This window comes from Salmo salar, chromosome 04 (genome assembly GCF_965601325.2).
Source record: "Salmo salar chromosome 04, fSalSal1, whole genome shotgun sequence".
Taxonomy (NCBI): domain Eukaryota; kingdom Metazoa; phylum Chordata; class Actinopteri; order Salmoniformes; family Salmonidae; genus Salmo; species Salmo salar.
Genome location: NC_138294.1, coordinates 1,807,501 through 1,825,109, shown reverse-complemented (window position 1 = coordinate 1,825,109; position 17,609 = coordinate 1,807,501). Strand labels below are relative to the sequence as shown.

The window sequence follows — 17,609 nt, the reverse complement described above, 5'->3', positions numbered from 1 at the left end:
AATTCTCCACTAGATGGCGCACGGCGGTCAGTTAAAACCTTTGACCAATTCGCTGCCTGCCTGTTTGTGTGCCAGACACACAGTGCCCGTGCGTTTGTAGGTTTGTACGAGGGAGGGAGGGTTGATGGGTCAGCCTCCAGTGTCCACATTGAGTTGTTGGGGGGAGGTAGAGAGATATTCATCATGATCCGTCTGTCACAGTGTCGAGGTATGTGAATCAGTCTCTCTGTCTGTCTTGGGTGTGCTCTCTTTCACTCCTCATTACGCAATGCAGACAGCAGTCCTATTTGTTTCAATAAAATTGAAGTATAATTTTAAAGTATAAGGATTATAATACATAGAATACATTTGTAGAGTCTTAAGAACAGAATATCTAACTGATAAAAATTGTTTACCACGAAAAGAGACTTTACCAAGCTCGTTGAAGAGACAACTATCTAACTATCCAGTGGAGTACCTGTAATCCTCCCGAACTCCATTCCAGCATTTACAGAGAATCTCTTTTTCTTTCAGGCTTTTTGCTTCCCCTCTTTTTATTACAGAATTCTCGGGATGCGTGTGTTCCTGTTCGCGGCGACGGTATTTTTCGCACACAAGCTCACCGGGTCTGGTGCAGGAGCCGGTGCCGCGTCCAGCTCCAAAAAGTGTTCCTCCCAGTGCGACGTGAGCGAGTGTCCTAGTCCGAACTGCCCCAGCGGGTATGTCCCAGACCGGTGCAACTGTTGCCTGGTGTGTTCCCGGGGCGAGGGTGAACTCTGTGGCCGGAAAAACGACCTCCCGTGTGGGGACGGCTTAGAGTGTAGGTCCCCTAACGGTCCTAACAAGGGCCCGTCGGCGAAGCGGAGCTCCAAGCGGCGGCTGTGTCAGTGTAAGATGGGGTATAAGGTGTGTGGTAGCGACGGAAAGACGTACGGGAATGTGTGTCGGATGAAGGCTGCCAGCCGGAAAGCTCTTCAGAAGGAAAGGGATGCCATCACCCAAGTACACAAGGGACCCTGTCCATCAGGTAAGTCCTAGCCATTAGCCTATAGCCATTTGCCTATAGCCTAGCTCTCATCCAGGGCTTTACGTGCAGCTTGAGTTGCGTTTTATTTTATGAGTACCATGGCAGCTCAAAGCTGTATTTGAAGAAGGCCCTGTCTATATGTAAAGAGCTAGCATATACAGTGCATTGGGAAGGTATTCAGACACCTTGACCTTTTTCCACATTTTGTTACGTTACAGCCTTATTCTAAAATTGATTAAATTCTACACACAATACCATATAATGACAAAGCAAAAACAGGTTTTTAGAAAGTTTTGCAAACTAATAAACTCAGCAAAAAAAGCAACGTCCTCACTGTCAATTGCATTTATTTTCAGCAAACTTAACATGTGTAGAAATGTGTATGAACATAAGATTCCACACCTGAGACGTAAACTGAACAAGTTCCAGAGACATGTGACTAACAGAAATTGAATAATGTGTCCCTGAACAAAGGGGGGGGGGGGGGGGGGGTCAAAATCAAAAGTAACAGTCAGTATCTGGTGTGGCCACCATTAAGTACTGCAGTGCATCTCCTTCTCATGGACTGCACCAGATTTGCCAGTTCTTGCTGTGAGATGTTACCCCACTCTTCCACCAAGGCACCTGCAAGTTCACTGACATTTCTGGGGGGGAATGGCCTAGCCCTCACCCTGCGATCCAGCAGGTCCCAGATGTGCTCAATGGGATTGAGATCCGGGCTCCTCGCTGGCCATGGCAGAACACTGACATTCCTGTCTTGCAGGAAATCACACACAGAATGAGCAATACGGCTGGTGGTATTCTCATGCTGGAGGGTCATGTCAGGATGAGCCTGCAGGAAGGGTACCACATGAAGGAGGAGGATGTCTTCCCTGTAACGCACAGCGTTGAGATTGCCTGCAATGACAACAAGCTCAGTCCGATGATGCTGTGAGACACTGCCCCAGACCATGATGGACCCTCCACCTCCAAATCGGCCTCGGTGTAACGCTCATTCCTTTGACGATAAACGCGAATCTGACCATCACCCCTGGTGAGACAAAACCGCGACTCGCCAGTGAAGAGCACTTTTTGCCAGTCCTGTTTGGTCCAGCGACGGTGGGTTTGTGCCCATAGGCGACGTTGTTGCCGTTGATGTCTGGTGAGGACCTGCCTTACAACAGGCCTACAAGCCCTCAGTCCAGCTTCTCTCAGCCTATTGCGGACAGTCTGAGCACTGATGGAGGGATTGTGCATTCCTGGTGTAACTCGGGCAGTTGTTGTTGTCATCCTGTACCTGTACCTGTCCCGCATGTGTGATGTTCAGATGTACTGATCCTGTGCAGGTGTTACACGTGGTCTGGCACTGCGAGGACGATGAGCTGTCTATCCTGTCTCCCTGTAGCTCTGTCTTAGGCATCTCACAGTACGGACATTGCAATTTATTGCCCTGGCCACATCTGCAGTCCTCATGCCTCCTTGCAGCATGCCTAAGGCACGTTCACACAAATGAGCAGGGACCCTGGCCATTTTTCTTTTGGTGTTTTTCAAAGTCAGTAGAAAGGCCTCTTTAGTGTCCTAAGTTTTCATAACTGTGACCTTAATTGCCTACCGTCTGTAAGATGTTAGTGTCTTAACGACCGTTCCACAGGTGCATGTTCATGAATTGTTTATAGTTAATTGGAGCATAGGAAACAGTGTTTAAACCCTTTACAATGAAGATCTGTGAAGTAATTTGGATTTTTACAAATTATCTTTGAAAGGCCACTGTGTTCTTGGGGACCTTCAATGCTGCAGAAAGTTTTTGGGACCCTTCCCAGGTCTGTGCCTCTACACAATCCTGTCTCGGAGCATTACGGACAATTCCTTCGACCTCATGGCTTGGTTTTTGCTCAGACATGCACTATCAACTGTGGGACCTTAAATAGACAGGTGTGTGCCTTTCCAGATCATGTCCAATCAATTGAATAAACCACAGGTGGACTCCAATCAAGTTGTAGAAACATCTCAAGGATGATCAATGGAAACAGGATGCACCTGAGATCAATTTTGAATGTCATAGCAATGGGTCTGAATACTTGAATAAGGTATTTCTATAATAATTTTAATTTTTAATTTTTTTTAAGTGTCTAAAAACCTCTTTTTGCTTTGTCATCATGAGGTATTGTGTGTAGATTGATGAGACTAGTTTGGAGACACTAATAACAATAAACTAGCATACAGTTAAAGGACTATAACAATGAACTAGCCTACAGTTAAAGGACTATAACAATGAACTAGCCTACAGTTAAAGGACTATAACAATAAACTAGCCTACAGTTAAAGGACTATAACAATAAACTAGCCTACAGTTAAAGGACTATAACAATGAACTAGCCTACAGTTAAAGGACTATAACAATAAACTAGCCTACAGTTAAAGGACTATAACAATAAACTAGCCTACAGTTAAAGGACTAAACCAATAAACTAGCCTACAGTTAAAGGACTATAACAATAAACTAGCCTACAGTTAAAGGACTATAACAATGAACTAGCCTACAGTTAAAGGACTATAACAATAAACTAGCATACAGTTAAAGGACTATAACAATAAACTAGCCTACAGTTAAAGGACTATAACAATAAACTAGCCTACAGTTAAAGGACTATAACAATGAACTAGCCTACAGTTAAAGGACTATAACAATAAACTAGCCTACAGTTAAAGGACTATAACAATAAACTAGCCTACAGTTAAAGGACTATAACAATAAACTAGCCTACAGTTAAAGGACTATAACAATAAACTAGCCTACAGTTAAAGGGCTATAACAATAAACTAGCCTACAGTTAAAGGACTATAACAATAAACTAGCCTACAGTTAAAGGACTAAACCAATGAACTAGCCTACAGTTAAAGGGTTATAACAATGAACTAGCCTACAGTTAAAGGACTATAACAATGAACTAGCCTACAGTTAAAGGACTATAACAATAAACTAGCCTACAGTTAAAGGGCTATAACAATAAACTAGCCTACAGTTAAAGGACTATAACAATAAACTAGCCTACAGTTAAAGGACTATAACAATAAACTAGCCTACAGTTAAAGGACTATAACAATAAACTAGCCTACAGTTAAAGGACTATGACAATAAACTAGCCTACAGTTAAAGGACTATAACAATGAACTAGCCTACAGTTAAAGGACTATGACAATAAACTAGCCTACAGTTAAAGGACTATAACAATAAACTAGCCTACAGTTAAAGGACTATAACAATAAACTAGCCTACAGTTAAAGGGCTATAACAATAAACTAGCCTACAGTTAAAGGACTATAACAATGAACTAGCCTACAGTTAAAGGACTATAACAATAAACTAGCCTACAGTTAAAGGACTATAACAATAAACTAGCCTACAGTTAAAGGGCTATAACAATAAACTAGCCTACAGTTAAAGGACTATAACAATAAACTAGCCTACAGTTAAAGGACTATAACAATGAACTAGCCTACAGTTAAAGGACTATAACAATAAACTAGCCTACAGTTAAAGGACTATAACAATAAACTAGCCTACAGTTAAAGGACTATAACAATAAACTAGCCTACAGTTAAAGGACTATAACAATAAACTAGCCTACAGTTAAAGGACTATAACAATAAACTAGCCTACAGTTAAAGGACTATAACAATAAACTAGCCTACAGTTAAAGGACTATAACAATAAACTAGCCTACAGTTAAAGGACTATAACAATAAACTAGCCTACAGTTAAAGGACTATAACAATAAACTAGCCTACAGTTAAAGGACTATAACAATAAACTAGCCTACAGTTAAAGGACTATAACAATAAACTAGCCTACAGTTAAAGGACTATAACAATAAACTAGCCTACAGTTAAAGGACTATAACAATAAACTAGCCTACAGTTAAAGGACTATAACAATGAACTAGCCTACAGTTAAAGGACTATAACAATAAACTAGCCTACAGTTAAAGGACTATAACAATAAACTAGCCTACAGTTAAAGGACTATAACAATAAACTAGCCTACAGTTAAAGGACTATAACAATAAACTAGCCTACAGTTAAAGGACTATAACAATAAACTAGCCTACAGTTAAAGGACTATAACAATAAACTAGCCTACAGTTAAAGGACTATAACAATAAACTAGCCTACAGTTAAAGGACTATAACAATAAACTAGCCTACAGTTAAAGGACTATAACAATAAACTAGCCTACAGTTAAAGGACTATAACAATAAACTAGCCTACAGTTAAAGGACTATAACAATAAACTAGCCTACAGTTAAAGGACTATAACAATAAACTAGCCTACAGTTAAAGGACTATAACAATAAACTAGCCTACAGTTAAAGGACTATAACAATAAACTAGCCTACAGTTAAAGGACTATAACAATAAACTAGCCTACAGTTAAAGGACTATAACAATAAACTAGCCTACAGTTAAAGGACTATAACAATAAACTAGCCTACAGTTAAAGGACTATAACAATAAACTAGCCTACAGTTAAAGGACTATAACAATAAACTAGCCTACAGTTAAAGGACTATAACAATAAACTAGCCTACAGTTAAAGGACTATAACAATAAACTAGCCTACAGTTAAAGGACTATAACAATAAACTAGCCTACAGTTAAAGGACTATAACAATAAACTAGCCTACAGTTAAAGGACTATAACAATAAACTAGCCTACAGTTAAAGGACTATAACAATAAACTAGCCTACAGTTAAAGGACTATAACAATAAACTAGCCTACAGTTAAAGGACTATAACAATAAACTAGCCTACAGTTAAAGGACTATAACAATAAACTAGCCTACAGTTAAAGGACTATAACAATAAACTAGCCTACAGTTAAAGGACTATAACAATAAACTAGCCTACAGTTAAAGGACTATAACAATAAACTAGCCTACAGTTAAAGGACTATAACAATAAACTAGCCTACAGTTAAAGGACTATAACAATAAACTAGCCTACAGTTAAAGGACTATAACAATGAAACTAGCCTACAGTTAAAGGACTATAACAATAAACTAGCCTACAGTTAAAGGACTATAACAATAAACTAGCCTACAGTTAAAGGACTATAACAATAAACTAGCCTACAGTTAAAGGACTATAACAATAAACTAGCCTACAGTTAAAGGACTATAACAATAAACTAGCCTACAGTTAAAGGACTATAACAATAAACTAGCCTACAGTTAAAGGACTATAACAATAAACTAGCCTACAGTTAAAGGACTATAACAATAAACTAGCCTACAGTTAAAGGACTATAACAATAAACTAGCCTACAGTTAAAGGGCTATAACAATAAACTAGCCTACAGTTAAAGGACTATAACAATGAACTAGCCTACAGTTAAAGGACTATAACAATAAACTAGCCTACAGTTAAAGGACTATAACAATAAACTAGCCTACAGTTAAAGGACTATAACAATGAACTAGCCTACAGTTAAAGGACTATAACAATAAACTAGCCTACAGTTAAAGGACTATAACAATAAACTAGCCTACAGTTAAAGGACTATAACAATAAACTAGCCTACAGTTAAAGGACTAAACAATAAACTAGCCTACAGTTAAAGGGTATAACAATGAACTAGCCTACAGTTAAAGGACTATAACAATGAACTAGCCTACAGTTAAAGGACTATAACAATAAACTAGCCTACAGTTAAAGGACTATAACAATGAACTAGCCTACAGTTAAAGGACTATAACAATAAACTAGCCTACAGTTAAAGGACTATAACAATAAACTAGCCTACAGTTAAAGGACTATAACAATAAACTAGCCTACAGTTAAAGGACTATAACAATAAACTAGCCTACAGTTAAAGGACTATAACAATAAACTAGCCTACAGTTAAAGGACTATAACAATAAACTAGCCTACAGTTAAAGGACTATAACAATAAACTAGCCTACAGTTAAAGGACTATAACAATAAACTAGCCTACAGTTAAAGGACTATAACAATAAACTAGCCTACAGTTAAAGGACTATAACAATAAACTAGCCTACAGTTAAAGGACTATAACAATAAACTAGCCTACAGTTAAAGGACTATAACAATAAACTAGCCTACAGTTAAAGGACTATAACAATAAACTAGCCTACAGTTAAAGGACTATAACAATAAACTAGCCTACAGTTAAAGGACTATAACAATAAACTAGCCTACAGTTAAAGGACTATAACAATGAACTAGCCTACAGTTAAAGGACTATAACAATAAACTAGCCTACAGTTAAAGGGCTATAACAATAAACTAGCCTACAGTTAAAGGACTATAACAATAAACTAGCCTACAGTTAAAGGACTATAACAATAAACTAGCCTACAGTTAAAGGACTATAACAATAAACTAGCCTACAGTTAAAGGACTATAACAATGAACTAGCCTACAGTTAAAGGACTATAACAATAAACTAGCCTACAGTTAAAGGACTATAACAATAAACTAGCCTACAGTTAAAGGACTATAACAATGAACTAGCCTACAGTTAAAGGACTATAACAATAAACTAGCCTACAGTTAAAGGACTATAACAATAAACTAGCCTACAGTTAAAGGACTATAACAATAAACTAGCCTACAGTTAAAGGACTATAACAATAAACTAGCCTACAGTTAAAGGACTATAACAATAAACTAGCCTACAGTTAAAGGACTATAACAATAAACTAGCCTACAGTTAAAGGGCTATAACAATAAACTAGCCTACAGTTAAAGGACTATAACAATAAACTAGCCTACAGTTAAAGGACTATAACAATAAACTAGCCTACAGTTAAAGGACTATAACAATAAACTAGCCTACAGTTAAAGGACTATAACAATAAACTAGCTTACAGTTAAAGGACTATAACAATAAACTAGCCTACAGTTAAAGGACTATAACAATAAACTAGCCTACAGTTAAAGGACTATAACAATAAACTAGCCTACAGTTAAAGGGCTATAACAATAAACTAGCTTACAGTTAAAGGCTATAACAATAAACTAGCCTACAGTTAAAGGGTTATAACAATAAACTAGCCTACAGTTAAAGGACTATAACAATAAACTAGCCTACAGTTAAAGGACTATAACAATAAACTAGCCTATAGTTAAAGGACTATAACAATAAACTAGCTTACAGTTAAAGGACTATAACAATAAACTAGCCTACAGTTAAAGGACTATAACAATAAACTAGCCTATAGTTAAAGGACTATAACAATAAACTAGCCTACAGTTAAAGGGCTATAACAATAAACTAGCCTACAGTTAAAGGACTATAACAATAAACTAGCCTACAGTTAAAGGACTATAACAATAAACTAGCCTACAGTTAAAGGACTATAACAATGAACTAGCCTACAGTTAAAGGACTATAACAATAAACTAGCATACAGTTAAAGGACTATAACAATAAACTAGCATACAGTTAAAGGACTATAACAATGAACTAGCCTACAGTTAAAGGACTATAACAATAAACTAGCCTACAGTTAAAGGACTATAACAATAAACTAGCCTACAGTTAAAGGACTATAACAATAAACTAGCATACAGTTAAAGGACTATAACAATAAACTAGCCTACAGTTAAAGGACTATAACAATAAACTAGCCTACAGTTAAAGGACTATAACAATAAACTAGCCTACAGTTAAAGGACTAAACCAATGAACTAGCCTACAGTTAAAGGACTATAACAATAAACTAGCCTACAGTTAAAGGACTATAACAATAAACTAGCCTACAGTTAAAGGGCTATAACAATAAACTAGCCTACAGTTAAAGGACTATAACAATAAACTAGCCTACAGTTAAAGGGCTATAACAATAAACTAGCCTACAGTTAAAGGGCTATAACAATAAACTAGCCTACAGTTAAAGGACTATAACAATAAACTAGCCTACAGTTAAAGGGCTATAACAATAAACTAGCCTACAGTTAAAGGACTATAACAATGAACTAGCCTACAGTTAAAGGACTATAACAATAAACTAGCCTACAGTTAAAGGACTATAACAATAAACTAGCCTACAGTTAAAGGACTATAACAATGAACTAGCCTACAGTTAAAGGACTATAACAATAAACTAGCCTACAGTTAAAGGACTATAACAATGAACTAGCCTACAGTTAAAGGACTATAACAATAAACTAGCCTACAGTTAAAGGACTATAACAATAAACTAGCCTACAGTGAAAGGACTATAACAATAAACTAGCCTACAGTTAAAGGGCTATAACAATAAACTAGCCTACAGTTAAAGGACTATAACAATGAACTAGCCTACAGTTAAAGGGTTATAACAATAAACTAGCCTACAGTTAAAGGACTATAACAATAAACTAGCCTACAGTTAAAGGGCTATAACAATAAACTAGCCTACAGTTAAAGAACTATAACAATAAACTAGCCTACAGTTAAAGGACTATAACAATAAACTAGCCTACAGTTAAAGGACTATAACAATAAACTAGCCTACAGTTAAAGGACTATAACAATAAACTAGCTTACAGTTAAAGGACTATAACAATAAACTAGCCTACAGTTAAAGGACTATAACAATAAACTAGCCTACAGTTAAAGGACTATAACAATAAACTAGCCTACAGTTAAAGGACTATAACAATAAACTAGCCTACAGTTAAAGGACTATAACAATAAACTAGCCTATAGTAAAAGGACTATAACAATAAACTAGCTTACAGTTAAAGGACTATAACAATAAACTAGCCTACAGTTAAAGGACTATAACAATAAACTAGCCTATAGTTAAAGGACTATAACAATAAACTAGCCTACAGTTAAAGGACTATAACAATAAACTAGCCTACAGTTAAAGGACTATAACAATAAACTAGCCTACAGTTAAAGGACTATAACAATAAACTAGCCTATAGTTAAAGGACTATAACAATAAACTAGCCTACAGTTAAAGGACTATAACAATAAACTAGCCTACAGTTAAAGGACTATAACAATAAACTAGCCTACAGTTAAAGGACTATAACAATAAACTAGCCTACAGTTAAAGGACTATAACAATAAACTAGCCTACAGTTAAAGGACTATAACAATAAACTAGCCTACAGTTAAAGGACTATAACAATAAACTAGCCTACAGTTAAAGGACTATAACAATAAACTAGCTTACAGTTAAAGGGCGATAACAATAAACTAGCCTACAGTTAAAGGACTATAACAATAAACTAGCCTACAGTTAAAGGACTATAACAATAAACTAGCCTACAGTTAAAGGACTATAACAATAAACTAGCCTACAGTTAAAGGACTATAACAATAAACTAGCCTACAGTTAAAGGACTATAACAATAAACTAGCCTACAGTTAAAGGACTATAACAATAAACTAGCATACAGTTAAAGGGCTATAACAATAAACTAGCCTACAGTTAAAGGACTATAACAATAAACTAGCCTACAGTTAAAGGACTATAACAATAAACTAGCCTACAGTTAAAGGGCTATAACAATAAACTAGCCTACAGTTAAAGGACTAAACCAATAAACTAGTCTACAGTTAAAGGACTATAACAATAAACTAGCCTACAGTTAAAGGACTATAACAATAAACTAGCCTACAGTTAAAGGACTATAACAATAAACTAGCCTACAGTTAAAGGGTTATAACAATAAACTAGCCTACAGTTAAAGGACTATAACAATGAACTAGCCTACAGTTAAAGGACTATAACAATAAACTAGCCTACAGTTAAAGGGTTATAACAATAAACTAGCCTACAGTTAAAGGACTATAACAATGAACTAGCCTACAGTTAAAGGACTATAACAATAAACTAGCCTACAGTTAAAGGGCTATAACAATAAACTAGCCAACAGTTAAAGGACTATAACAATGAACTAGCCTACAGTTAAAGAACTATAACAATAAACTAGCCTACAGTTAAAGGACTATAACAATAAACTAGCCTACAGTTAAAGGACTATAACAATAAACTAGCCTACAGTTAAAGGGTTATAACAATAAACTAGCCTACAGTTAAAGGACTATAACAATAAACTAGCCTACAGTTAAAGGACTATAACAATAAACTAGCCTACAGTTAAAGGGCTATAACAATAAACTAGCCTACAGTTAAAGGACTATAACAATAAACTAGCCTACAGTTAAAGGACTATAACAATGAACTAGCCTACAGTTAAAGGACTATAACAATAAACTAGCATACAGTTAAAGGACTATAACAATAAACTAGCCTACAGTGAAAGGACTATAACAATAAACTAGCCTACAGTTAAAGGACTATAACAATAAACTAGCCTACAGTTAAAGGACTATAACAATAAACTAGCTTACAGTTAAAGGACTATAACAATAAACTAGCCTACAGTTAAAGGACTATAACAATAAACTAGCCTACAGTTAAAGGACTATAACAATAAACTAGCCTACAGTTAAAGGACTATAACAATAAACTAGCCTACAGTTAAAGGACTATAACAATAAACTAGCCTACAGTTAAAGGACTATAACAATAAACTAGCTTACAGTTAAAGGACTATAACAATAAACTAGCATACAGTTAAAGGACTATAACAATAAACTAGCTTACAGTTAAAAGGCTATAACAATAAACTAGCCTACAGTTAAAGGGTTATAACAATAAACTAGCCTACAGTTAAAGTACTATAACAATAAACTAGCTTTCAGTTAATGGATTATAACAATAAACTAGCCTACAGTTAAAGGACTATATCAATGAATTAGCCTACAGTTATATTGCTATAACTTTAAACTAGCCTACAGTTAAAGGACTATAACAATGAACTAGCCTACAGTTAAAGGACTATAACAATAAACTAGCCTACAGTTAAAGGGTTATAACAATAAACTAGCCTACAGTTAAAGGACTATAACAATAAACTAGCCTACAGTTAAAGGACTATAACAATGAACTAGCCTACAGTTAAAGGACTATAACAATAAACTAGCCTACAGTTAATGGACTAAACCAATGAACTAGCCTACAGTTAAAGGGTTATAACAATGAACTAGCCTACAGTTAAAGGACTATAACAATGAACTAGCCTACAGTTAAAGGACTATAACAATAAACTAGCCTACAGTTAAAGGACTATAACAATAAACTAGCCTACAGTTAAAGGACTATAACAATGAACTAGCCTACAGTTAAAGGACTATAACAATAAACTAGCCTACAGTTAAAGGGTTATAACAATAAACTAGCCTACAGTTAAAGGGCTATAACAATAAACTAGCTTACAGTTAAAGGCTATAACAATAAACTAGCCTACAGTTAAAGGACTATAACAATAAACTAGCCTACAGTTAAAGGACTATAACAATAAACTAGCTTACAGTTAAAGGACTATAACAATAAACTAGCCTACAGTTAAAGGACTATAACAATAAACTAGCCTACAGTTAAAGGGCTATAACAATAAACTAGCATACAGTTAAAGGACTATAACAATAAACTAGCCTACAGTTAAAGGACTATAACAATAAACTAGCCTACAGTTAAAGGACTATAACAATAAACTAGCCTACAGTTAAAGGGTTATAACAATAAACTAGCCTACAGTTAAAGGACTATAACAATAAACTAGCCTACAGTTAAAGGACTAAACCAATAAACTAGCTTACAGTTAAAGGACTATAACAATGAACTATCCTACAGTTAAAGGACTATAACAATAAACTAGTCTACAGTTAAAGGACTATAACAATAAACTAGCCTACAGTTAAAGGACTATAACAATAAACTAGCCTACAGTTAAAGGACTATAACAATGAACTAGTCTACAGTTAAAGGACTATAACAATAAACTAACCTACAGTTAAAGGACTATAACAATAAACTAGCCTACAGTTAAAGGACTATAACAATAAACTAGCCTACAGTTAAAGGGCTATAACAATAAACTAGCCTACAGTTAAAGGGCTATAACAATAAACTAGCCTACAGTTAAAGGACTATAACAATAAACTAGCCTACAGTTAAAGGACTAAACCAATGAACTAGCCTACAGTTAAAGGACTATAACAATAAACTAGCCTACAGTTAAAGGACTATAACAATAAACTAGCTTACAGTTAAAGGACTATAACAATAAACTAGCCTACAGTTAAAGGGTTATAACAATAAACTAGCCTACAGTTAAAGGGTTATAACAATGAACTAGCCTACAGTTAAAGGACTATAACAATGAACTAGCCTACAGTTAAAGGCTATAACAATAAACTAGCCTACAGTTAAAGGCTATAACAATAAACTAGCCTACAGTTAACGGACTATAACAATAAACTAGCATACAGTTAAAGGACTATAACAATAAACTAGCCTACAGTTAAAGAACTATAACAATAAACTAGCCTACAGTTAAAGGACTATAACAATAAACTAGCCTACAGTTAAAGGACTATAACAATAAACTAGCCTACAGTTAAAGGACTATAACAATGAACTAGCCTACAGTTAAAGGACTATAACAATAAACTAGCCTACAGTTAAAGGACTATAACAATAAACTAGCCTACAGTTAAAGGACTATAACAATAAACTAGCCTACAGTTAAAGGACTATAACAATAAACTAGCCTACAGTTAAAGGGTTATAACAATAAACTAGCCTACAGTTAAAGGGTTATAACAATAAACTAGCCTACAGTTAAAGGACTAAACCAATAAACAATAAACTAGCCTACAGTTAAAGGACTAAACCAATAAACAATAAACTAGCCTACAGTTAAAGGACTATAACAATAAACTAGCCTACAGTTAAAGGACTAAACCAATAAACTAGGCTTATTGTTGTTGCCCTATAAAAACCCAATCTTCCCATGTCATTTATTTGTCCTATGGTGTCTGTCTACCTCAATCAGTACTGTTGTTCCTTAGGCTATACTTGATTAGCCTACAGTTAAAGGACAGTCATTACCAGACATTACCCTACAGTCATTACCAGAGCTGAGTTTGAATGTTCAACATTGGTTTTCTGAAGTTGTAGGCTATTTGCTTATGAGATCGCCTTTTATAGAAACCTAATTCGTGATGACTTATCTGAGCATGTGGTAATATTGTGTTCTATATTCCACCATGGAATGTAGAAGTCCAGTACTAATGAAGAGGGCTATGAATAATGAGTTCTAACGGTTCTGCTGAGGCACTTCTACTGTGGTTTCTGTTAGGAGAGAAATACCACTTCTACTGTGGTTTCTGTTAGGAGAGAAATACCATGGCAGTGAATCACCTTTCACTCTTTTCCTTTGTATGCAGAGTTAGCACAACAATAACAGCAACAATATTCACTCTCTACTCCTCCTCCTTCTCCTACTGTTTCTCCTCCTCCTCCTCCTCCTGCTCCTTCACCTCGTCTTTTCTCCTACTGTTTCTCCTTCTCTTCTCTCCTCCTCCTCTTCCTCCTCCTCCTCTCTCCTACTGTTCCTCCTCCGCCTCCTCCTCCTCCTCCTCTTCTTCCTCCTCTTCTCTCCTACTGTTCCTCATCCTCCTCTTCACTGCTACTGTTCCTCCTCCTCCTCCTCTTCTCTCCTCCTCCTCCTCGTCCTCTTCTCTCCTACTGTTCCTCCTCCTCCTCTTCTCTCCTCCTCCTCCTCCTCATCTTCTCTCCTCTTCTCTCCTCCTCCTCTTCTTCTCTCCTACTGTTCCTCCTCTTCTCTCTCCTCCTCCTCCTCCTCCTCCTCTTCTCTCCTACTGTTCCTCCTCTTCTCTCCTCCTCATCTTCTCTCCTCTTCTCTCCTCCTCCTCTTCTTCTCTCCTACTGTTCCTCCTCTTCTCTCTCCTCCTCCTCCTCCTCCTCCTCTTCTCTCCTACTGTTCCTCCACTTCTCTCTTACTGTTCCTCCTCTTCTCTCCTCCTCCTCCTCTTCTCTCCTCCTCCTCCTCTTCTCTCCTACTGTTCCTCCTCTTCCTCTTCTCTCCTCCTCCTACTCTTCTCTCCTCTTCTCTCCTCTTCTCTCCTCCTCCTCCTCTTCTCTCCTACTGTTCCTCCTCTTCTCTCCTCCTCCTCCTCCTCCTCCTCCTCCTCCTCCTCCTCCTCCTCCATTCAGATCCCACCATTCTAAATCTAACTCCAGCGTTCCATTTGTAAACATTCTAATTCCAACATTGTACAGAGGTAGAGGTGGTGTTTCTGTGTTGACATGATGGCTTCTTGTTGCCAGTATAGGTCCTGCTCCTGTCCATCCCAACAGCCCCAGATACAAGTTCAACTTCATAGCTGACGTGGTGGAAAAGATGGCTCCTGCTGTGGTTCACATAGAGCTCTTCCTCAGGTCACTGCCTGTGTGTGTGTGTGTGTGTGTGTGTGTGTGTGTGTGTGTGTGTGTGTGTGTGTGTGTGTGTGTGTGTGTGTGTGTGTGTGTGTGTGTGTGTGTGTGTGTGTGTGTGTGTGGGGGGGGGGGGGGGGGGGGGGGGCACTCTTAGAAAAAATGGTTCCGAAATGGTTCTTCGGCTGTCCCCATAGGAGAACCCTTTGTTGGTTCCAGGTAGAACCCTTTTTGGTTCCAGGTAGAACCCTTTTTGGTTCCAGGTAGAACAAATTTGGGTTACAGGTAGAACCCTCTGTGGAAAGGGTTTTACATGGAACCCAAAAAGGTTCTGCCTGGAACACACTGACACGCACAAACTGTTATCCTTTGGGAACAGCTGAATAACCGTTTATGTTCTAGATAGCACCTATTTTTATAAGAATGTGGATGTGTGAATTGAACACATCCTGAATGTAAATGTAAATTCAGCCTCTCTCTCTCTCTCTCTCTCTCTCTCTCTCTCTCCTCCCTCTCCTCTCCTCTCCTCTCCTCTCCTCTCCTCTCCTCTCCTCTCCTCTCCTCTCCTCTCCTCTCCTCTCCTCTCCTCTCCTCTCTCTCTCAGACATCCTCTATTTGGTCGTCATGTCCCTCTGTCTAGTGGTTCTGGGTTCATCATAAGCCCCTCTGGACTCATCGTAACCAACGCTCACGTGGTAACCGCTGCTGCCACGGTAACGGGCCGACCACAGCTCCGCGTGCAGCTCCATGACGGGGGAGCGTATGAGGCCACGGTCCGGGACGTCGACAGGAAGTCGGATATCGCCACCATCAAAGTCAACCCTCGGGTAGGGTAGCTTTACCCTTCATTTAACAGGTTAGGTGGCCAGGTAGAGAGGAGAGATAGAGAGAGGGAGAGATAGAGGGAGACAGAGAGACAGAGAGACAGACAGAGAGACAGAGAGAGAGACAGACAGAGAAGCGGCGAGAGAGAGACAGAGAGACAGAGAGACAGACAGAGAAGAGGCGAGAGAGAGACAGAGAGAGGGAAGCGGCGAGAGAGAGACGAGAGAGAGAGAGAGAGAGAGAGAGAGATAAGGAGGAAGTAGACAGGAAGTCTTGATATCGCCAACATCAAAGCCAACAATCAGCTGACATGCATACAACTTAGTGTCCCAATGGCTCTAAGCTTTCACACTACAGTTTGGTTTTTAAATCCGTTTTGGAATACTGACTGTCCAAACACCAAGTTACAAATGACCAAATGGGATTTGTGTGTGTTCAGACAGCCGTCATTTGCTGACATGGCTACGCTCGTTGTAATAGTAACGACATAGTAGCAGTCAACTAGTTAGCCACAGCAGTCAACTAGCTAGCCACAGCATTCAACTAGTTAGCCACAGCAGTCAACTAGCTAGCCACAACAGTCAACTAGTTAGCCACAACAGTCAACTAGTTAGCCACAACAGTCAACTAGTTAGCCACAGCAGTCAACAAGCTAGCCGCAACAGTCAACTAGCTAGCCACAGCAGTCAACTAGCTAGCCACAACAGTCAACTAGTTAGCCACAGCAGTCAGCTAGCTAGCCACAGCAGTCAGCTAGCTAGCCACAACAGTCCGCTAGCTAGCCACAGCAGTCAACTAGCTAGCCACAGCAGTCAACTAGTTAGCCACAGCAGTCAACTAGTTAGCCACAGCAGTCAACTAGCAAGCCACAGCAGTCAACTAGCTAGCCACAGCAGTCAACTAGTTAGCCACAGCAGTCAACTAGTTAGCCACAGCAGTCAGCTAGTTAGCCACAGCAGTCAACAAGCTAGCCACAGCAGTCAACTAGTTAGCCACAGCAGTCAACAAGCTAGCCACAGCAGTCAACTAGCTAGCCACAACAGTCAACTAGCTAGCCACAACAGTCAACTAGCTAGCCACAACAGTCAACTAGCTAGCTGTTTAACTTTCTTGCACATTCACTAAGTTGTTTGTAAATAATTAACAAGCTAGCTACCACATGTTCTTGTCAAACTGCAAAGCAACAAGATGTGCCAAATAACAGTCTAAAAACCACTTGAGGGTAAATAAATCAGATTCAGATCCCTTCAGACACAAGTCACATCGCCAGGGATCAGATTTGACCGTTCAGACACAAGTCACATCGCCAGGGATCAGATTTGAATGTGGCTTGAAATATCTGATTCCATGTGCTTTTTTGGCTGTTCAGAATCCAGGAACAAGAAAAGATACAAACCGGATAAGCGAAAAAATGGATTTGAGTCACTTCAAACTGCCAATGTCAACAAGGCTTGATGGTCTACATGGG

General features: G+C 37.9%; 1 protein-coding gene across 1 annotated transcript in view; it reads left to right on the top strand.

Annotated features, from left to right (window-relative positions):
- Positions 1–228: 228 nt before the first annotated feature.
- The window catches only part of LOC106593694 (serine protease HTRA3), a 28,305-nt gene continuing 10,924 nt past the window's right edge, over positions 229–17,609 (top strand). Inside the window, exons 1-3 of the mRNA XM_082973982.1 lie at positions 229–1,006; positions 15,217–15,322; positions 15,921–16,143. Of these exons, the coding sequence (XP_082830108.1) occupies positions 553–1,006; positions 15,217–15,322; positions 15,921–16,143 (783 nt within the window). The 5' untranslated portion in view covers positions 229–552. The remainder of the gene's footprint in view (positions 1,007–15,216; positions 15,323–15,920; positions 16,144–17,609) is intronic.